Raw genomic sequence first — 24,921 nt, 5'->3', positions numbered from 1 at the left:
ACTAATATAATGTTTGTTGTTGTTGTTATTGTTTTTGTCGTCATTAGGTGGTTAAGCCTCTGAGATCACCGGGAGGGGGAGGGGCGGGGCGGCAGACGGTAATGAGTACATTTGAAGAAAAAAAAGAGGAGAAACGAAAGCCCCCCATATAAAGCAAAACCACAAAAGGTATACTATGAATTTATGCTATCTTTAAATCCTATCATCAGTTAATATGTACGTATGAGCTATATAACATGTAGGACCTCTTTCCTTCCATATATGAATATTCATATTGTGCGGCAAGCACTAGTACTATACTAACTGTACTGAACTTCGATACCAGTGATCATTTGTAAACTTCTGCTTGATACGCACGCACGCACGTGTATAAGTGAGTACTAATTTAGTTGGTAAACCGGTTGAACTTTCAATAATCATTCCTTTCGTGCGATATTTTGTTTCGTTTCGATGAAAAAGCTGCAGATCTGGAGAGCAGCTAGTATGGCGGGATTAATAATTAATCCGTTACTTTATAAGTGCCTTTTAATGATTTTACTACTGTGCAGCAGAACTTGTTTTGTGGAATCACAAAGTTGTAGATCAACTCAGGAAGCTACTGATGTCAAGACTTACAGAGCCCCGATCGTTGTTGAAGGGGAGATATTAGACAGACATAATACATCGGTAAGAATAAAAGTTAAAAGGGATTGTAAAAAACTCTCGGACAATGCGCTAAAAGGTGAAAGGATTACAATAAGCGGATTTGGATCATTTAATCCTTGTGTGGAGGAGTTAAGTCAATTTAACACTGGAACAAATTATATGTTTTATATTAACGTATCGGATTCGGAAGTTAACACCGAATTTCAATTGACTGGAAACCCAGATACAGCTGACAAAAAAGTCAGGAAAATAGTGAAAAGTACAGCCAATAACGGTAAGTAAAACATTCAGGTAGCCTAACTAGAAACAGTTGACAAGAGAAAACAAACTAGTCAACCGAAGAAATAACATGTTCATAGACAGCATACTACTAATATAGGTACAACGGTTGCTGGGGGGTATAGGAAGCTACAGTAGCATATAGGCCAACTGTATTAACGAAGCATCAAGTAAGACATAGGCCCCTTAGGCTAAGTTTGGCCAACGTTACATTAAGTTAGACTAAATGTCTGAAAAGTCTAACAAAATTGTTTGGTAACGTTAGTATAAGGTTAGGCATAGCAAGTTTATACATTGGACAGTAAAGTGTTGTTCGAAGCATAGTTGTGTAACTGTGCTAAAATTGCTAATTAAGTTATGGCATATTTGTTGTTACTAAGGAGGCCTAACACACAGACTTAAGAATTAATGATGTTGACAAGTTGGATTGTCTTAGGCCTGTCATATTCATAATTGTGAGCAACAGGACAGGCAGTCTTATGCTTTTCTAGGGTCCTACAGGTCTTTGAAAGTGCGGTGGAATTTTGATAAAACTGGTAGGCCAACAGAGGTATGCCTAGATCACATGTCCCACAGTGCCTAACCCTAGCAGGTATTTCTTAAAGTTAATTTAGCCATAAGCCTGCATCCTATAGTTTGGCCTTTCTAGCCAAACATAGTTCACTGTTATTAAAACGCATATCAAATCTAGACAACTGTACTGACCAGTAGAACTTAACAGTGTATGAAAGCTGTTCATGGCGTTGGTCAAACTCTGTCATTTCTCAAGGTTCAGAGTCAGATGTTGCTACAACTTAGTATGCTTTTCGTCTTCTTTAGCCAATGTACATCAACAATTGTAAAGTTTTAAAACATGCAGCTCTATTTCTGTCTTTGACTGCTCATTATGTAGAGTTACATATCATTATACACTGGTGTGTTGGTTTGGCTTTAGAAACCCTACATTTTCATATACACAAGAATTTGCAGGAAAAAGGTAAAAAAAAAAATATTTATTTTCTATTTAATATTGTAAATTTCACGATTGTAGCTTCAAAATTGTACATGTCCAATATATGCGCACATTAATTATGTGTAGCCTGATATAAATATATTGTCACTGTAGGATGGACATAATGCTAGTGCCATGTGGATGGGGCCCTGTACCCTTAGCACTATAGGCTATTACTCGCAATATGGCAGTGATTGCCATCCTCAATTTATTGGCATACATATATTGTAGTTATTATGCCACAGACTAACTATCATTCGTGATAATCACTTGTTGGACTACCAGACGAGAGCTGTTCTGATCTTTCAACATTGCTTCAAGTGACTTATCAGAATTTGGTAATTTATAGGTGCAATAATCTTGAAAAGTAATATCGAAGGCTCTCGATTGATGCTGTGAAGTTAAAAACATTATCTGTCTGTATCGGAAAGAATGTAAGTTATAGACATTTGGCCTTTGTCTAAGTAGGCCTACTGTTTCAACTACTCCAGGTTGAGGTGCTTAAAGTGATATGATCATCTTTTAATATTAGTATTTTAACGAATCTGACAATATATGTGGTTAAGTTTCTTCCCGTAACAAATTGTTGTTAAACGTTCCAAGTTTGATATTTAATAGTAGAGAAAACAAAAGACTTGCTAATTATCTATACTGTGGATCATATTATGTACAGTAAGTACAACATCGTGTGATCTCATACGATGGTTGACGATTTGAGGAATTTTGGTATAATTTGATCGTGGTCGGCTGTGTGACAAAATATATTGTTCCCCGCAGTGCTGTAATGTAGTTTGTATACATTTACTCCACACTCTGATAAAGATATATCTTTATCAGAGTGTGGAGTAAATGTTTTATAAAACATGCAGTAGCTTCCTCAATTATTAGGGGTTTTTTTCTTCCATTTTATTGAATTCATTTCATTCAGAAATTTGAAAATCCATATTCCCATTCCATCCCTTTCCCCGCAATCTGTGTGGATTTTTGGGCTTTCCCTTTAAATACCATCGTCAAGTGAATTGGTTCCTCTCTTGCATTGAAACCTGGATTGTATGGTCATCACGATCATGATGTTTTTTATCTCCAAGGGGGCCTTTCAATAAATTATTTGTTCTTCGTGTACAGTGTGCACGACAAAAAACGAAGGGAACTTCTTAATTTGGCCTTCTTAGTCCGTGTTAACCTCCAAAATTTAGCGATTGAATTCTGTTGTAACCTAAAGGACTGTACATTTATGTACACAGTATGTTTTACATTGTCTGTCACCAATATTGAACAATGTCTTTAAGTTAAGGCTGCTCTTTCTAAATTTATCCCAAGAGTTGAGCGTGTCAGTAAGACATACAGTACTGATAATTTAAGAACATGAGACTGAATGATAAATTACTCGGACAGTTAATTTGTTTCTAGTTCGCTTGCGCTGGAGTTGACATATTTTCTGGCGATTTCTCGAAATGATTAATGTAGACAACCTATTGTTCAATGGATATTGACTGATGAAAAAACCCGAGTTATTGAGCAGTATGCATTTTAGTTTTTGGAGACAATTTAAACTGAATGTAGTTCAGGGCACATTGTTAAATTCAGATGTCTCAGTGTATAAATACATAGTATATTATATCTTTTCCATGGAGAGTGCATGACCTTTAACATCAGAAGATAAGAATTTAGAAAGAAAACATTGTCTAAAATTAGGGTCAGTGTCAGTGTCAAATGTAATCTTGGATCTGTATACATGTTATGGCATACCACTACTTTCCTACCCACCCTCCCTCCATACCTACCTCCCTCTCTCCCTCCCCTCTCCCAAGTGAATTATCAGAATTATTTGTAGAAACCTTGTGGATTGGAAGAATTCTCCTCTATATGGTACAACACACATATGTAATGTTCAATATATATCCAGAATTTTTGGAATCAAATTTATACCCAAAGAGTGCGATTTACATCAATTGATAAAAGCTTGTCACGGTCCAACACAAAAATTGTGAGAAACCGTATATACTGCACCTCATGGCTACAATTTGATATTAAGTACTAGCAGTGGTTAACAATTACTATTATGGTTGGCCGTTTGATTAGTGCTGTGTGTCTGGTGTCTTAATTCACACCAGTCTTAGTGCCAGAAGTACTGATAATCAATAGTAACCCTGTGTGTGTTTGTGTCAGGGACCTTGGTTGATATGCAGTTCAAAAATCTTTCTCTTAGTTGATAATCAGCAAGAAACTGTGTGTGGCTGCAATCCATGGCTATTTTAATGTAGTTAGCTGTGTACATGTGAAGTACTCTCCCATTGAACTTGGGCAGCTTTGGCCCTCAGTGGGGTGACTAGATGTTCAATTCCTCTGTCAGGAGAGAAATCTTGTCTCCTTCTCTTCGTGGATGTTTCTATCTACTTCATTCATAAGCATTCTTTTTCCACCATCCTTACATCTTCGAGAGAGAGAGAGATAAAGGAACTTTGTCCTTATTAAATATATATTCCAAAAACACACAAAAAGAGTTGCTTTCTTCATACATGTGCAGACAATTTTTTTTTGTCTGTTTAATTTTCGGTAATTGAATGAACAGTACTTGACGGTAATTGTCATGCCGTACATTTAAAAATAGCACTGCATTACACAGTGTGCGTAATCTATCTTACCATCTGCAGTTTGCAGGTAGATCGCAGACAAACGCAATGCAAAGAGAGAGAGAGATAGAGAGAGAGGATAGTCACAAACATGTGAAGGTATAGAAGTCGATGATGTCACCCCGAGGGGGTTGAGGGGCTCTGCTTTGAAATATATAGACCAGATTCAATTCTGTTTCGTCATCTAAGCTCTAGGATGCAGGTGATGGACTGTTGCAATACGTACAGTAGCTCTGCAAGACAGTTGCCTGCCTGTGTACGTATACTTACTGTAAACTCTCAGTCTAATCACAGAGGGTATTTCAAGGGTCTTCCCATAGGAGAGAACAAAGTCAGAATAGTAGTAACAGAAATGTCAACAGATGGAGGACCAAGTCTGAACCAGCTTAAAAGAATGAGAAAAAAAAAATGGTGGTGCTGTAATTACTGGGAGTATCATTAACTACACCGGTAATTAATTAGATAAACCAGAATTGAAAGTGTTTACATGTGAAGGGGGGGGGGGAATGGGGAGAGGGAGTACAGCTACAGGGATTCTTGTATTATTCCACACTCATTGAAAAGCTGTTGTACCTTTGGGGCATGAAGGTTTCATTAGTACAGAATATGGAACTAACTGCTGTGGCTATAGCTTTGGACTTGGTGTAGCAATTTGACCATTTTGGCATAGCATGTTGCCAAACTGTAAACACTGGACAATTTACGTCCTGGAGGCTAAATCCTAGTACATGTGACGTTAATGACTGTTTCTTCACACAAATCTGTGATTAAAACCTCTCCTTGTTTTTTTGGCTAAGGGATTCAATAAGAATTGGCATAAGCTTATCATATTAATGAACATTATATGTACAGCAGTGCTGAGCTGTAGCTTGTATTTCATTGGTCAATTTTGAAATGTAGATTTTGCTCCCACAGTTTGTGTCAAGTATTGTAATCCTTAATTTATGATGAGTTCATATTGAGAAACATTCCTTTCATCTATGGTCTGATCTGGAATTTCATATGGTTAGAACTTTGGCAATTTTCTATAAATGTTTACTTTTGTTTGTCTCATTCAAGTATATCAAAACTGGGAGACAAAGAAATTCCAAACAGTGACCTATATGTGTTATTCTTTAAAACAACTTCGTTGTCATAGCAACCATTGATCAAAACTATTTGCTTCTTCTTGGAGAAGCTCTGATTTTTCATACAAACTCTACAAGTGTTACTTACTCCTTGGCCTGGCCTGACACTAGCATACATGACATGTACAGTAAGGTCATTTTTCTTAATTTTGGAAGCTCAGGAGGAACCAAGTCTTAATCAATTGTTCCCTATTTAAGGAGGCATGGTGCAACCTTTATTGTTTCATCTATGTGCAGTGTGGATTGGAATGTGGGAACTGCTTCCAAGAGCTGTGAAATGACAAAATGACGAAGCAGTTGAGTTATGCAATAGTGTGTAATTCACAAGACAATTCACACTGTCAATCAGTCGTATCAGTCGTGGGAATTCCTGCGATGAGTATGCGAAATAGTCTCATCACTAATTGGTCAACAACCATGTAAAGTTACACTATTATTGAGAAATATGAACACCTATATATATATATATATATATCTTGGTAAGAGAATTTAGAAAATTTCGACGGGTGGGCTAACAACCCCAACCGGAAACTGGACTGTTGTATGCACACAGGATTTTAGACTGGCTTTTGTATGTATAGTCGATAAAAGCAATGTGCCCTTTGCTCTATTGTTGTGCAATGCTCAACTCCAGAAATTCCTCGCATGCTTTCCATTGTGTTCTATTGCACTGGGTACAGTAAATAGTGTCGGCATTTTTCGAAGGCATATATAGTATTTTTATTGTGCAGGCTCAGCATCTAAAACCAGGTGATAATAGTTCTGTGGGAAGTCTCCAATTTCTGTTCTTTTGTTTATCTTCCGCTCTTTCAGTTCTTTTGTTGCTTTTTCTTCTGTCAATATTAAGGAAAAACTTGTAAATACTTCTACCTCAGAGCCAGGTATGATGTCATGCAGACATTGATGATTGGCTGAGTGAGGTGGGCAGCAATCATACACACTATACCTTACTGTACAATATATAAACACTACACAACATTATCACCTGTGGTCCTAGGATCGAAAAACGAGAAGTGGCCAAGCTCGGTTAAATGATCATTAGTTGTCCACCCCCCCTTATTCCCTACCCCTCCTCCCTCTCTACCTAGAGTGAATTATTCGACAGACAAACGGCATAAAGCATATTTCATTTAAACAGTATCATTACAGTATGTTGGGTTTCATACTATAAATTGATATTAGTTATAATTCTCTGTACTGTAAATACAGATCTCTGAGTATAGTACTGTTAGTACAGTATTTCAGTTGGTCTGAAATTTCTTGATCTGGCATATTTCTTAACAGCTTATGGTCACCACCTTAGTCCCACCTGTGAAATGTGAACCACCTCGTAGCATTCAGCAAGTGCATTTTATAACCTTATCTAATCTCTATTTAATGGTCTATTTTAATGGTCGACTACTTCTGGTATATCAGTAAAACTTCTACTAGGGTGGCAGGTCACACAGTTAACTGCCTGCAACAAGAGTTGTAAATATTTTCACACATCCGACTTTATGCCAACAAAGAATAACAACGTTTGGTTCAACATTGAACAAATGTTTCCAAATCGAAGCAAATGTTGAAAAAAAAAATGAAGAATGAATCTTAAACTGTTTACATGTGCCCTTTTTTTGCTTTTCTTTTCTTTTTTGGCAAAGCATAAAATATTGCACATTTATCAAAGTTAACAAATGTTTCCAATATTGTTTACCTCAAATTGTTAAGTTTTATTGCTGGCATATTAGGTAATGGTATGCACATCCAAACCATGTGTACCCTTAAAATTATTACGCTTGTTTAATAACACGCTATGTATTTGTATTGTACACTTTGGTAGGTGATACAGTTTCTTCATTTCCTTAAATAGATGACATTACTGTGACAATGATCAATTTTTTGGTCATAATTTTATCTTCCTTGAGTCTCTCGTCTGGATAGACGATAATTATCTCTGACAGCTTTTGTTTGTTACGTTGATGAGATCAATTCTACGGCTCCTCATCCACCCACCAAGTCGACCAGTGAGCCAGTGTACTTACAATTACTGAACAATGTGCAGCAGAATACAATGAGATAGTCGGTCTTCGCTCTCAAATAACTCGAGATTGTGGTTAACTTGTAAACTGAGAAAACAATTCGTGTAATGATTCTGACGAAACAGCAGCTCGCTTTGACAATCTTCATTTGGTGTATCGTTTCTTCGAGATATATTAATTTGTGATATGAAACTAACTTTTTAATTTCCTTCAAAGAAGAAAAAAGAATTATTAATTTGGCTGCATGGTTATGAAAATGATGTTGTGTTTGAATGTAAAGTAGTGCACTAGTGTGAACTACAATGTAAACTGTAGTGAGACAGTTATGATCTGAAAAGAGTAGAAAAATGGTATATATTTTAATTTATCATGTCTTGCATATATTGGCAAGTTCCGCAAATTATATTTAAGGAATTTTGTATTACTAATTATCTTTTTAAAACTTTTTAGAATCAGCGTTCCATAATTGGTGTGGGGTTCACACAGAAGGGTGTTGGGATAGGGAGGAGGGGGGGAGGAGTAAGTCAGCAAATGGGTAAAGAAATGGGGAGGGAAGAAGCAAGGTGGCAAAACCGAAATTTACAATTCGTAAAACATATTCTATGCTACGTACCTCAGCTGTTTTCCCCATTATCATATGTACGGAAGAAACATTCTGCCGTGCTCATATGAGTATTTTCGTATCTGTTAAAATTGTCCTATAGATTTGTTTTCGACGGAAGAAAAGTAGCAAAGGTTAAGAATATTCACTCAAAATTGTGGATCCAGTGGAAATTGCTGGCTTAAAGCAGCGTACTGTAATCGGAGCAGAACTTTCCGACAAATCCAGCCAGTTTTGCTTTGCTTTAGAGTAAACAGATGTTGTCCATATAAGACTTACTGTACAAGTCCAAAAAAAGCAGAAAAATTGAGAGCTCTGTAAATATACATAACTTTATGTTTGCAGTGTTTACTGCACTTCATACTTACTGTGTCCATGGTCAGTCTCTTGGGAACTTTAAAGAAGCACTCTTGGTACTATACCACCCACAGTGCACTGAGATCATGAATTTTTAAAGTGGACTTTATTAATAAGGAGGAGGGCCATCGACGACCACCGTATTAGTGACAGGTTGCTCTAAAGGTACCACTCTTGAATGTCCTGGCACTAGTTACTATTAAAGACAGAGTCTTTGCTCTTAAGTAGAATGTTGCCACATAACTACTACACTAAACGGTACAGCGAAAAAGTTCAGTCGGTCACAACTCAGGGATTTTTTTGTTCCCTCGTATTAGTTTATGTTTATAAGGTTGGCATGATCTCTTATTGTCTCGCTCGCACACAAGACTGTCTAACTTTCAATTTATCACAATGCAACCAAACAAAATCGTTCAGACTGGGGTTGGTGAAGGAATGTCAGTTTTTTCTGACTTATATTTGGTAATTATGATCTATTATAATCTTCTAAAATAAATTTCTGGTTGGAGCTGGAAGAAAACACAAAAAAACAAAAACAGAAGTATGTAACTAATTGGTGTCCACGGTTTGTGTACCAGCCAGCCTCATAGATGAATCTCTGATGGTATTTACATACATACAGCAGTGGTTAACATTCCACTTGGGGAATGTGCCATACCTGGCTGGCAGAGTTGATTACATTTGCACTATTTGGAGACAATGATCTTGCTGTTGCCATAGCGATTGGTGGAAAGGGAACAGTTAAGTTCTGTTTTACCTCCATGGTTGGAGCAAGGGAAACCTTCAAAGTGACACTATATCTGTTTGCTATCAAAGCCTACAAATCCTGTTTCAAAAAAAAATTTGTGGATAGATTAAATGGTGGCAGTGCTTGTGTTATGTTACCGAAAGAAAGTGCCAGTAATTTACGCCCTCGGAGCCATGTTCGCATCGGTAGGCATGATTTGCCTATAAATTCCGATCACAAGAGAATCTCCTAGGCAGGGAAAAAGGAGGGGAAGAAAAAACATTAAAACCAGAATAAGACAGTCTAAGACTTCCTTGTTTTGTTTTTGTGTGAAATTAATGAGTTATTCCGTGGATTCTCAGCCTTTTGGTCTAAATAAGTATTAAGAGTGCAGTACCTGTATAATGTGCATACATACATCAAGTACAGCATACCATAGGAGTGAATGGTAAACCTCACCGTGATACTAAATGGTACAGATTGATAGACCTTGTCTCAAGATGATATTTTATATTTCAAATTATATAATCACCATGATTGGATAATTTGTGTGATATTACAGTTCAGACCAAATGCCATGTACAGAATTAAATTGTTGTATTAGACATTTAAAAAGAAATGTTAAAATTTGCATAATTTATGATCTATTATAATGATTTCTCTTGAATTCCTTTCAGCTGCATTAATTGTTTTCATATTAAAATTTTCCACAAAAGTTGAGTTTAACCACAACCATGTTTATATATATTGTTTAACTCTTTGCAATCTTAGGGCGCAATTGAAAGTATGTACTGTTTAATAGCTATTTCTTCACATCATCCCGTTATCATATCCGTGTTCCATAAATTTATAGGACACCTTAGATACCATACCGTCTTCTATATAAAGTACATTTATAGCCATGATTGGTTTTGTGCAATTTGAGTCTCTGGATTGTTTGATTGGAGGCGAGGGTCTGTTACCCTGGCAAGCGACATCACCCTATCAGCATGGATTTAATCAGCAAAGTAAAGAACCTCTTGTGCGGATATTGATCCTAATCCCCCACCCACGTTCCTGCTCTCCTCCTTTCCTCCGCCGCAGGCTCGAGACGTACTCTTGCCACTCAATAAAGGACATTGAAAGAGACACATTGAACCAGCTTAATTCTGGCAGCCTTTGTCCTACCAAAATAGATCAAACGTCGTTCAATCACCATTATCCTGATCTCGGGGGGTGTCACATTGATTTTTCTTCTTCTTCTTCTTGGCCCCATCCATTCCGTTGATGGCAGTGTGACATGTATATTGTGGAGCGTGGGTACAGACGGGCACCTCTTCAGAAGGATAATTGACGTTAATATACTCCAGAGAGATGGGTTACTCTCTAATGTGACTTAAGTGGTTCATAGTGAAACATTCAACATTCATCTGGTAATTAGGAATATCAGACAACGATTAAACGGGCGCTGTCGTTCTGCGTCCCTGGGAAACTGCATCCCTGGGAGGGAAGGACCTCAGTTCAGGGACCCAATGGTCTACTAGATCTATAAAGGGCAATTTAATATGACTGTGCTACCGTCCTCAATTGGAAGACATGTTTAACCTGTGTTTGTAGACAAAACAAAGTATGCACTTAAAATTATATTTCAAAAACTGGCCTAAAGTTCTATAAGTTATGAATAAAATTTGCAGATGAACCATGATGGTTTTAGGTCTCTGTACTAGAATATACGTTATTTAATTCATGGCTTTTCTTTCAAGGGATAATAAGCAACGGGTAGGTACTTTACAATTTAAAGAGGAGCTTCATTTAAATATGCACTGAAGTGATACTGTATATATTAATATATCTATATATATATATATATATATATATATATATATATATATAAATAACCCCATGAAAGTTAGGTTGCAGCTACAAAATTGATGATTACAAAAAAAAAAAAAATTGCTTAAAAATAAAGTCTGAAGATCTATTTTTATATCAAGAAAAGCAATTGGTTAATGGCAAGTTGGTTAGGTTCGGAAGTATTCCTCAAACTAAACGAAACTAAAATACACCAAATTACTAAGAGTGCAATACAACACATAGAATGACTTCCTCTTCTTGCCCAATTTAACTGAGTTCCTCTTCCTCTCTCTTAGCTCGTCTCCTTGTCGCAAAACGTTGTCTGCTTCACAGATACGTTTCATCCATTCCAATTAATTTTTTGTTTGAAGTGTTACAAGTTGGTCTGTACCCTCCGCCCCCCCCCCCAGCAACTTTTTTCCACTCTTTGCGAACACTGATCAACTGTATGCTTCAAATGTGGGTACATGTTTATTGTATCACACATGCATGCTAATACTTGTTACCTAGGTTCATGACCCCCATGCATTCTGAATAATAGGCAGCTGTTGAGTGAGCACTGCATATTCATTCTTTTCTTATGATGATATATATATATATCATCCTTGGTGATGAACACTGCATATTCATTCATCCTTTTTGATGATATACACCATCCTTGGTGATGAGCACTGCATATTCATTCTTCTCTTATGATGATGTATATCATCCTTGGTGATGAACACTGCATATGCATTTATCTCTTATGATGATGTATATATCCTTGGTGATGACAACTGCATATTCATTCTTATCTTATGATCTCATCTCATCCTTGGTGATGAACACTGCATATTCATTCATCTCTTAAATGACATATCATACATTCCTTGGTGGTGAGCAGTGCATATTCATTCATCTCTTATGATCTCATCTCATCCTTGGCGATGAACACTGCATATTCATTCATCTCAGATTATGATGACATATATATCATCCTTGGTGATGAACACTGCATATTCATTCTTATCTTATGATCTCATTTCATCTTTTGTGATGAACACTGCATATTCATTCATCTCTTATGATGACATATATATCATCCTTGGTGCTAAACACAGTATATGGTGAAAGCTTTTACTGTACATACTGTCTGGATTTTGTCCTGTCAGATTTGTGGGCGTACTAGTATAGATTTGTTGCAATTTGCCATTTGATGAGTGCCAGAGTAAACCTCCATTTGCCCTGTATACTGTAACTGCAGAAACTGTCGAAAGAAACCATCAGTCGAGCTGTGACTTGATGGGTCGGATCTTGATGTACTGTAGGAACGAGAGCAAAATTGACTACACCCACCTCATGTTTCTCTGAACACTCCAGTTGAGGAAATTATTAGATCGTTATTTAACAATATTTAGTTTTGTTATAAGCTGGTGATCAGTATATGTAATGTACGTAATGTATTAATTAATTAAGATGCAACATCCTCTAGCTTATAGCCACTATGGCCTTTAATATATAATCCATAGTAATAGCCATAATAGCCACTATAGCCTTAATAGAACCACTGTAAGACTTAATAGCCCTAATATATTTAATAGCCACTAAAGCTTAATATCTTAATACTCAAAAACCACTATGGCCTAGTTATAATAGCCACTATAGCCACTTTAGCCTTATTCTCTTAATAACCAAGCCACTAAAAGACTTTAAATAACATGTAATTAATAGCTGGCCACTGAAACTGAATGAAGTCTTATTAACTTTAGAAGCCACTATATACAGTTAGCCTCCAATAGCATTCACTAGTACAGCCATAATATTGGCTACTGTATATAGAACAACCCAGTGGCTGTGAATATTATTTTTGCTTCAATCTTTCAATTTGTTGTCAGCCTTTCATTTTTGCAATTCAGTGACATTTTTAGAGTTTCAAAAGACCCCTAGCTCACAGACATTAATATGTATCTCAGGATGCAATTAAATAATTAAGTCTGCTCTTTAGAATTCACTCCACGAAAGTCTGGTTGACTTTGGTGACCTCCACCTTTTAATTGGGGAAAGAAGTTTTCCCCTCCGGTTGATGAACTTCTTATAACTGCTGTGGAAGAAAGAAAAACAAAAAACACAAATGTGTGAAAAGTTTTTTTTTGGTTTCTTGCCCAGGTAACATTCTGGAGAATGAGTTTAGTTTTTAAGTCCCAAGAGAAGTTGGCCAAATTTGAAATAAATTAAATAGGAAATTCCTACTAATGTCATCTCCGCTAGGCGGTGTAAATTGGACAACTTTTTTGTTTAGACTGTTGTCCAAGTTTTACAGGCGCTATGGATAAATCATGAACACTTTGCCTAACTGTCTTTGACTTTGGATTTCTCTGGGGAGAAGCTTATCTCCGAACTTTTTCCTCCAGGCGACATTTGGAACACGCAAAGCGTGTGACCCCTCAGAATGCCGGCCATCGCCAAAGTTGCATACAGTATTCTACCCCACTCATGTGTACAGTATACCCGTTCCTCTGACTGGCTGCACAGACTGTCAAAACAACTTGTTTTGAACAGTAATATTTTGAGTGAGACATTTATCTGAATATTTGAGATCGATTTTATAATAAAAGGTAGAAAGGTAATTTATCAACCCCCTGGTAAGAGCCACGATTGAGTAATGCCAAATATGGTCTAATTCTTGCAAGGTAATCCTTTGGTATTTTTGTGGAAATTTTTTTTTCTCATGCTTTGAGTTATTATTATTATTATTATTTTTTTTTAGCTTCACCAAAAATCTCTCTCTCTCTCGGTTGGTATTTTTGTTTGCCGTTATTGGTTTGAATTACCTTACGAAAACGAGGGCAAAAATATGAATAATTTGAAAAAAGAAGAAGAAGATGAAACTAGAGGATGTGTTAAGCCCTAATTTGTTTGTTACTAATTTGTCTTTGTGTTATAATGCCAAATGATTTGTTGTGGTTGAAAGAAAATTAATTTCAATGATACATCTACCCTCTGCTATCTAGATGTATGTAGTAAACTCCCTCAAGATCGTTGAAATTGTAACCAGCTAGGACTTGCTTATATTTTCTTCTCTGTTCCTCCCTAGCAGTTTTGTCATGATTTGTTTAATTATGACTTTGAGTTTACATAAGGAATTAGGTGTAGGCATTGTGATAGTGGGGGATGGTTTTTGGGGGGGGGTAGGGGGAGGGAAGGGTGGTGTCAGTGAAAACGATCAATTATTCTTTGGTCTCCCCCCTCAGTCAAATTCCTCACTAAGTTTAAGACACATTTTAAAGTGTCGAACTGTGAAAAAATGGGAAGATAGATTGAATTTGTTGAAAACTCACAACTATGGAAAAATTGGGTTATTGATTCAGGTGGATGCTATGAAATACTTGTAAGGTTTAAGTACAATAGCTGGTAATTATAATTTTTTAACAATAATGGATTGTTTGTTCTGTCATTTGACAATTGCAGCCTACAGTACGTTGTTTATTCAGTCACTGTTTTTATATAGTCACAGAGTCTGCACAATAAACAGGAATGCTTTACAGGAATACAGCTAGTACATGTACAGTATATATAGTGTCATGTGTAGTACAAGGTAGAACCATGTATATAGTAGTTCAATATGGTACATTATAATAGTTGCATATAAGGCAAATATGTCACCAAAACAGAACTAGTATTGTTCGATACAGGTGACAAGCGCCTATGTGGAATTACGACCTTCCTTACCGGTTTCGAACCTCTGGACATACCATCAGCGTCCATAGCCTAGTGGTTAGGATGTCTGCATATAAATTGGTAGGCCGGGTTCGAATCCCGGTGGATGCTGGTAGGTTTATATGCTCTATACATACAGAGTCATGATTGATCCCTAGAGTATTGCAATTATGTCATCAAGAAGACTACGTACTGTAAAATCGTTCAATACAGGTGACGGGGCCCTCGGTGATATATGACAATCTTCCTTAACTGGGTTTCCAACCCTCTGGACATAACATCAGTATCCATAGCCTACTGTAGTAGGTTAGCTAGCTAGGGTGTCCGCATATACAGTATGCAGCAGGCGGCCCCTGAATCCCGCTGGAGGATGAAAGATTTCGTCATTAAATATTCTAGATCTCCCAACACGTTGCCTTTTCAAATACATAGATCTTGTGTTCATTATACTGTTTTCCTCTGTTGTATTTATAACACAGTGTGTCTTTAAAGAGCTTTGTTACAGTTATATATAGATCTGTACATATAGGTCAGCGTGTTGTGTGCATAGGTGTACGACGCATTTTACAGGTCAATGGGTGTGAAAATTGTAAACAGTGAGATAACATTTGTTGATCTATTGCTACACTGCACACTGTAAATAATACAAGCATGTAGCTCAGGAGTAGTTAGTGTACTGTAGGTCTGTCTGTAAGGGGTTTTTAATAGTGCAAATAAAAGCATTTCCAAACTAAACCAAATTCTTGCATTGAAACCAAACTGACACAGCTTTAATCAATTGCAGCCCTGACATTTTTTTATCAGTGTAAACAACTGTGGACAATTTATAGTGAGTGTAACAACCAGATGCAGGGTAATACAGACCAGGAAAGGTTAGATATGAAGGGTGGTAGGATGAGGATGGGGCATGTGGTTGGGGTGGGAGGTGGGGGGAGGGAGGGGGGAGAGGGGAGGTTGCAGAGGACAGCTAGAACATTAATGAAGTAGTATTAATATTTACCCTATTTTATAGATCCACTTTAAATTGCTTAAATTGGCAAAAATCACTTACATTTAAAAAAAGTTGTTTATTTATAATTATTATGATCATTTTTTTATAGTACCATATAGGTCAACACTTTTGCCGATAACTTATTTTCTACAGTACAGCGTTAGAATATGTAGCAAGATATATAGTAGAAGCTTATAATTGCCTATCTTCAAACAGACCTATACTCAAGCACACGCACACACCTGTTGTGATTTTGAACCTTAGCAAACTGTGTTTGTAGCATATATAGTCCCTATATAGTTTCAGAAGCCTCCCCTAGATAAACAACTACTCTACAGTCACCAGTGTTACTGCATTGTTTTTACAGCTGTCAGATATTCACAACTGTTAGGAAGGAATCTCTAAAGGCCAAATATTTTGTACCATAGACCCCCAAAAAAGAATATACTTTATGAAAAGCCATAAAAATTGGAGAGAGAGAGTGAGAGAAAAGAGAGATAGAATAGAAGGAAAAAAAAAATTAGAAGAAGAATAGAGAGGGCGAGATATCACATGATCTTTCTGCCAATGTATATCCTGGGATTCCTGGCAGAAGGGAATATATAAAGGAAGCAAAAAGGAAGAAAAAAATAAATAAAAAAGAGTTATTTCAAGACAGGTACCATCAGCCCAATGCCAGAACAACAATTAGATTTGGTTCCATCTTAGCTTTCTCCTCGCCTCTCTCGCTGTTCTCTCTTTCGGTGACAGGTGTGGGCAGATCAAGAGAGAGGGAAAAAAGGAGAAAAACCAAAAAGTGATTTCTAATGGTACGGATTTATGACTTTGATATTATCATCTCAAAATCATCCAAGTGGTGGCATGGTAATGTTTCATTTGTCTAATTTTGGAGGCTACACACTGGAATCATATAAAGGGGTAGAGTAGGTTAAATACAGGAGTTGACAGCCTTTTACGAGATTAAAATGGTTTTTATTGGGCAGGATATGAGACGTAGCATTTTTTGAATGACAGGCAGTGAGATATATATGTGGTCTCTGGAGTACTAGCTAGCTGTTAGGCTAATATGTTTCAATCAGGTTCTAATATTTTAAAGCAAAGAGTAGTCAGGACTATAAACTGACTTTTTTCCAGGAAACTGTCAACTTCTGACGGAGAGCGGAAATTCTTGCGATGTCCTGGTAGGGTGCGGTACTTTTTTCTGAGTTAGAGTATAAGATTAGTCTTTAGAAGGAAATATATCATGAGTATTACTTGAACCTCACTTACCTGTCTCCCCTCAACTTACGCATTCTGATCTACCATTAAATACAAAACTTGGAAGCATTTTTAGGAAGACCCAAGTATCTGACCCTAGGGTACTGCCCATTTTCTGGTTTTAATCTATCCCCTTGTAGCAGCTACGAAAGCACACTTTCTTTGTTACTCCTAGCAAGCTAGCTATTTTAATTACAGTAGCATGTTCCATTTCATGGTATGGTACTTGTTTTGAAGCTGTTATCTTCCACATCTGTATGTTTGCACTCACCCACACATTATTAACACGGTCTATACACAAATATCCAAAAGGGCTAAACGCTTCATTAATAAAATAATCACAGACAAAAAGAACAGTTTAACGGGTCACATTATCTATACCCATATCTACAAATTTCTGGACACCCACATGGCATAATCTGTGCGCACCCTGTATCAGCATGCATACACACACAACACAGTACAACACATACATGTGTATCCTGTAATACATACAGTATATATAGTACAATATTTTACATGTATATTATAGATATTTATAAATGCACAATATTGTAAGATACACCATACTGTATATATGAATCTGTATGACTTCAGTCGTGTTGACATGCGCCGGAGATTTTAACGTGAAAGTTGCATCAATATTCTGAACAAATAGATTTAGTAACCTTAACGATATTTTGCTAGATGATATGCTTGACAGCTGTGAACTTTGTTAAATGACACAGCTCTGTAAAATTTTCAGTTTTCTTTCAGAAGGACCCCCCAAAATTACCCATATTTAAGTGAAATACTGAATCGTATATGTATTACATATAAGGACATTTTAGAATGATAGCATGCTTTATAGTTTATGTTGAATATGGCTAACATGTACACCCTCCTCCCTTTTCCCCGCCCCCTCCTCTCTTCCCCCTCACTTTCTCTCTCACAAACAACACACCCGTATTTCATGTTTCTCTCTGTAAATTATCAGTTTTGGAAACATCTTCTTCCTAGAGTGTTTTTTCTCAAGACCTCTTTTGTTCACTGTGGTGTTTTTTCGAGACTGGGTGTTTAATCTTTGGTTCTGTGAGGTGTTGTTTGTTTGCCCAAGTGAATCCATTAATATCACTCTGCCAGAGAGCCTGTTTAAAGGTACTTGGAGGTGTTTCCGGTCCGGTATTGGCATGTTTACGGCCCAGGAATTCATTTGGATTAACTCTGGCAGTGGGATCAGTTCTGTTCATTTTGCATCTGAGCCCAGCCTCTCTATCTGTCACCGGTTATCTCAAGGACTCTGACAAAGCACTAGATCATCTGAAGGGTTCATTCTCCTTATCGGGAATAACTCCACCAGCTTGTCTCCAACGAAGCAGACTTTTGGCAGACTGGGAAAAGGAAAGACCTGTCTAATTCTGGCATTAAAGCCGCTGTAATAATGACCCTTTAATATGACTTCCATACCAATAAGAGATTTTCCAGGAAATCCTGTGAAATTTATTGACCTCGGGTGATCCCTGTGCGGAAAACAGCTCGGTGGCAAAGTGGTTTTGGTCACCGTCAAGAACATCTAATATAGAGATATAGGATTCTCATTCTCATTCTCATCCGGCATTCCAACCAAAATCGTCCTCCCCCCCCTCCAATAAAGCAAAAAAACATTTTGAATTTACAAGAATTTGCATGAGAATGGAAACAGTAGATTAATAGTGGCATTTACACTGACTTCCGTGCAAAACTGTTAATATTCTATATTGTGTCAAGTTTTCTGCATCATTTGTCAGAATTTCCTACCATACGACAGTATTTTTGAATGCCAGACTATCGCGAAACTCTTGGCCTGCCCCCTCGAAATTAAGTCTCTCGTTGAAAACGCTCTCAAGCCGATGTCAGAGAAAGTCGTCATCGATACAGAAGAGCGGAGGGCGGGATAGTTCGATGGGATGTTGAAAGAAGCTTTTATGCCTCGTCACGACAGGGGGCATATTTCACTCTCTCGGTCCTTTGCGCTGTCAATCACTCCGCATCATTACCGGTAATGACCTATAATTATCAAGGCCAGGGTCTTGTTTGCTGCCTGCAGAAATATTTCACACTTTTGAAAAGAAAGGAAAAGAAAAAAATGTATCCTTCTATTTAGTTTAAAAAAAAAGAGTATTTGTAAGCCTTTAGGGGGGGGGTCAACTTTTATTCCCATTTGACCCTTTTCAGTGCAAGTATGGAGGATCACAATTTTCTTTTCGTTGGTTTTTCTTTATCTGTCTTTCTGTATTTTTTGTGTTATTTACACATGTGACATCTGTGGAGGAGCCAAGTTCAAGCCTTAAAGGGTGTGCATGCTCCACTTTCCTTAAAAAAAAAAAAAAAAAAGAAGAAAATTAAAAATGGTATTCTAAACATAAAGTTGAATGTTTTTTTTTAAATCTGAATAAACCAGAGTAAGATAATTGACACATGATTCCAACGTTGACATTTTTATTTTCAAGATTGGAACTCTACCTACCTACTTGCAGATCTGCAAAGATTAAAATCATTGATATTTATATTAAGGTACAGTAGATAGGTATATTTATCTCCTTTAAAAGAGCCAAATAGTATGGGTCTCTACAACCCAGAGAGAGAGAGAGATAGATATATAGATACAGAGAGGAATAATGAATGACCTATTTTCCACTACACTTCACATGAATGTTAATTGTAGGAAAAATAGAAAACCATTTTATTGAGGTCGTCGCTGACACTACAGAAATAGCTTTTGTGCTCACTAGTCAATAAAAATAAAGATAAAGGAAATTATTGGCATTGAAGTACCGACTAGAACTGAATTCTAAAGTCGAGTTTTCCTTTTTAAAGTTATATTAGGTCAGGAAGTCATATGAAAGAGAAGAGTTTGTTGTAACCTTTGGGTTGTGGACGTAATTCCCTAAATACAGGTATCGCAGTGGATTAAGTTCTCTTGTTTCCCCGAAAATTTAACCAGTTTTGGCGTATTGCTCTTCCGATCAGTTTTATAGCAATCTCTTTCTTCTAAAACTTCTTTCCCGACAACTTCTGTAAAATAATAATAGAGCAAGACAAGTTCTTTCCTGTATTTATATGGCATGTGAATACGGAAAAAAAAAAATCCCCAATTCATGTCCCAAAATCTAGGATGAGGTCATATGGATACATGTCTTGTTAAAATTTTGTCACCTGGGGGGTGGAGGTTGGGGGAATGTTTTATAAACGTCTTTCAAAGTGAGTTTTAGCGTAGCTTAAGGTGCCAATTGACAAATGTTATTTCATTTTTGAAGTTGATGTTTTTATCCTCGGGTAATCAATGAGTGATTGCTAAGTATAGCCTAAGCTCAGAACGTACCGTTGAGTCAATAACTGCCGTTTTATTTTTGACGACTGCTAGCTCACTTCTTTTCTCTTTTCGGTACCGTATCATGGGCAAGTCTTAACCCCGGCTGAGAAAGCAAGCGAGCAAGAGACGTGAAGTGCGTTATTCCACAGTTTATTCCAACCATGAATAAGAAAGTGTCCAAAAAAAGAAAAAGGAAAAATGGATTTCATTCAATTTGCCATGCTGTACATTTGCAACCAAATTCAGTATTCAACCAGACATTTTGAATACAACTTTCACTCTGGAGAGAAACCACAAGAAAAATCTAGATGATCCCCCCCCCTTCCATTTCTCTGCTTGCAACCTCCACATCAGGGCTGTGTCCATGCGGTCATGTCATTCTGACCCACCCAAAAAATAAAATTTGAATAAATTCTGAGGAACATGAATTTATTACACATAATCATTGACCAGTGCTGTTTTAGAAAAGTCACCGAATGTACAGTAGAGCCTGGGCCCGAAACCTAAACAATTTGATCTGGTCTCAACCTCAGTCCCCCTCCCCTTCCCTCCCCTCCCCTCCCTCCCCTTCCCTCCCCTCCCCTCCCTCCCCTCCCCTCCCCTCCCCTCCCCTCCCCTCCCCTCCCCTCCCCTCCCCTCCCCTCCCCTCCCCTCCCCTCCCCTCCCCTCCCCTCCCCTCCCCTCCCCTCCCCTCCCCTCCCCTCCCCTCCCCTCCCACAAGGTGGCTTTGACCATGTGATGATGATATTGTTACATCAAGTGACAAGTCACGAACCCCTTCAAAAGGGAATAGATACTACACATGTTAATACCCTCTTGGTTGACACTGGTAGGGCTGTGGGAGAAGTACCGTACAGGTTGATAGCCGTAACCTGTGGCTAAATACTACATACACCCAGTGTGGTAACAGGCATCCAATATGGGTTTTAAAATATTTACCGTGCTGGTTGTACAAACATTCAATTGTTTGCCTCCTGTGTGTGAATAAGGCCTCTTCCACTATTGTGCTACAAACTATTTAATTCTTTACAAAGGCGCCGCCATTTAAGGGTTCTTTTAAATACAAAAGTGCGCACACAGCACCTCTGTGATGGGAAAGATGTACGGTAGAGAAGACATTACAGTTAAGTCGGGGAATAGAAGGTATCTGAAAGTATGTTATAATAGCTGTTACATCCCCTACCTCCCCCTCCCTCCCCCTCCCTCCCCCTCCCTCCCCCACCAAAAAAATTATCATGATTTTGATCTTCTCCTATTATTCTTTCAACAATTAATTCTTTGTGTTTGTATTTACTTTTGTTCTTTTGTTTTCACTATTTCTTGTAGGGTGAAGATTGTTAATAATGTAATTAATGTAAACAGGATCGTGAATTGAGTGCAATAAGAATCCAAAATAGCTTGTTATTTAGGATAAAGTACATCTGAATCCATATCTGGTAAAACAAGAGATTTTGCTGTTAAAATGAGTATTTTTTTTTGGGGGGGGGGGTTGGGGGGAGGGTTGTAATGTAATTATATTTACTTCGCTCCTCGCTTACCTGTCTCCTCACAACCTTAGCACCTCATTCTACCGTGCCTATAAAGTCCTGGTAGAATGAAAAAAACCCTCCCTTTTTGATAAAAAGGATACTTATCGGTCAGGAAAGGACTGTCAAACTTCTAAAGATCCGAAGCTAAAAAACTTCTGGCGATCGTCGAAGAAAACCAAGACAATTTCCCAAGGAAACTATCCACAAGAAAAATATGCGTGTAGGCACTTGGAATGGTAGAATGAAAAAGGAGGAACCAGAAGGGGGGTCCGGTCATAGAGGGCGCACAGTGTTATTTATTTACCAGGACTTTATAGGCACGGTAGAATGAAGTGCTAAGGTTGTGAGGAGACAGGTAAGCTCGTCACTCGTAAATATCCAAACCAGTAAGTTTTGGAATTTCTACTAGGGAAAGCTCCCCTGTTATATACACTGAATACCCTGCAATAACTGTTATCACTTTATCAAAGCTTTGCAGAGTTTTAAGTGAAGAAAGAATTTCACTGAGCCCTAGGATATTTAAAGAAGAACTGGTAACTTGAAAGCATACATTGACAGCTTACCAAAAGTACAAGATACATTGATACGAAGGGCTGGGACTATGCAGAAATAACTCAAAGTGTGCGGCATGTGGTTTGCCTTTAAGATACCACAACAGTTCGGATCTGTTTAATTGAAAACAAAGGGAAAAGTGTAATAAAAAAAAGAAGAGTTTTGCACTTGATTTCCATGTTGTTAGGAAACTGCTCATGATATTATGATTATGTGTACAGTATTTTATTTACATGTATGTGAAAACATGTTCAAAGGTTTGTAGATCACAGTTTTTGAATTATTAGTGTAGTGGTGACTTTGTAACTTACCTTGTTTAGTTACATTTCATATTTTTCCAAGTTCTTGACAATGGGAAAAACTACCATGGGTTTACAGAGATGGGGTTTCTTTGTAACCTACTGTACAATAAAGCTACATGTTCATAGCCTAAGGTAGTGTTTAAAATTAAAAGAGTGTGCGCTCTGCGACGACGTAGTAGAATTGTATAGTTTGTGGTTGGACCGGACGTGGTGCGGGAAATCTTTGATCTCAAACTATAGTCTGATATAGTTCATGATGCCAAGATGTATATATATAGCTTGATGGATGCCTATCAACAGACCGACACGGCTCAATTAACAACAAATTGCATCATTGAATTTTCCCACAATAGTGTCGTATTTGTACTTGTTTTCTGTTCTTTTTGGCCTTTTTTGTTAAAATTTATTTTTGGTCCTTAAAAATGTGTGGTTTTCCTTCTGTTAATTTCATAAGTAGTTACCAAGCTAGATCATGCTAAGGAGGGGTTGGGGGAGGGGGTAGACAGAAGGGAGGGAGAAGGGGAAATAAGAGGGAAAGGTATGCACATTTAACTGGATAGCCATCTGAAGCTCAAATTTCATTTTAAATTTTATTCTATTCTACGATTAAGACTGATTGGTTCTGTTGTTTAGTTCAGAAGAAGGCTGATCAGTCATGGAAAGGGGGAGGGGATACATGTAAGGGGGAGGGAAGGTGGTCAGATGGTTGAAAAAATTGGTGGATAAGTCCTTTAGTTGATACAGTTATCAGACCCAGAATGAAACATATATACACCTTTTCCCCGGAGAAGAAGATGTGACAAATTTGTCCATTCTTTAATTCTGTTCTCTTGAATGGAATGTGCATATCATGGATGATATTGCCATACATGTTTCAAGAATAAGTGAAGCATTTGGCGTGCAATCTCTCCACAGACTGTGTGAACCAAATGACATTGACCAAGTCAGTGTAAAGATAAGGAACAAAATACAGTTTTGCATAGACTGTTGGTTTATTGACATATTGAAGCGACTTGGCTTAAAAAGACAAAAACACACATAAATGTAACTCTCTTTCCTTATTAAATTTGTATTTTGATAATTGTCAATGGATACATTCCTTCCTCCACCCCCCCCCCCCCCCCCCGCCTCTTTCTCTCTTTTGTATTCTAAAATGCTCTGCCAGTCGTTCACTAGAAGTTTAGACTGTACGTGAATATGTTTGCCCTGTTTCAGCTGTACACTTATTTACATAATCTAATTTATCCGGCAAAATTAAGAGTCGAAGCCATTGAAAAGAATTAATGAAATATGGAAGGATTTGATTAAGGCACTCCACCGAGGGGTAATGAGGCAGAGACGGCTTTTCGCTTCGTTAGGCTTTAATATTCGAAAGAGTCTCGGCTAAACTTTCTATGCCAAGATCCACTCCGGGAAATATGTTTGAAAATTTCCTATTTGATGTTTTGTGATGGTCCATTTTGATAAAAGAAAAGAAAGAACGGAAGAAAGAGAGAAACAAAAAGAAGGAAAGGAAATAGGTCATCAAAGAGTGAAAGTTTATATATATTTCATCTTGGTTAACAACATTTCTGAAACGTTGATATTTCACATCCAAAAATACCAACCGATTTGTCTTTTTCAGAATGTTTTTCTTTGGTGTGCATGCACCGAAGACTAAATATTGTCTGTGGCAATTACTGATTAGCTGGCAGTGCCCGATGTGTCTACGTTTATAAGATAAAGTAGCTACAAAAGATTGATGTGTATAAGAACTTTCTGACATATATTTCGTTTCCTTGTAATCATATTAGATAAATGTATGGTAATATAGATGTGTTGCATTATAGCTGTCTTTGGTGACATATATATACATACATATATATACAGTACAAACAGTATATATATATATATATATATATATATATATATATATATATATATATACATATATATATATATATATATATATATATATATATATATATATATATATATATATATATATATATATATATATATATATATATATATATATATATATAAATATATATATATAAACATATACACACA

The 24,921-nt window shown here is 37.1% G+C and overlaps 1 protein-coding gene across 4 annotated transcripts in view; it reads left to right on the top strand.

Moving 5' to 3' along the window:
- The first annotated feature begins 337 nt into the window (after positions 1–337).
- The window catches only part of LOC139969111 (uncharacterized), a 156,158-nt gene continuing 131,574 nt past the window's right edge, over positions 338–24,921 (top strand). For all 4 annotated transcript variants that reach the window (XM_071973896.1, XM_071973895.1, XM_071973894.1 and 1 more), the window contains exon 1: positions 338–919. In XM_071973896.1, the coding sequence (XP_071829997.1) occupies positions 451–919 (469 nt within the window). In that variant the 5' untranslated portion in view covers positions 338–450. The remainder of the gene's footprint in view (positions 920–24,921) is intronic.

Source organism: Apostichopus japonicus, chromosome 6, assembly GCF_037975245.1.
Source record: "Apostichopus japonicus isolate 1M-3 chromosome 6, ASM3797524v1, whole genome shotgun sequence".
In the NCBI taxonomy this organism is placed as follows: Eukaryota; Metazoa; Echinodermata; class Holothuroidea; order Aspidochirotida; family Stichopodidae; genus Apostichopus; species Apostichopus japonicus.
Note: the sequence above shows the minus strand (reverse complement) of the source record. Positions and strands in the feature narration are given on the sequence as shown.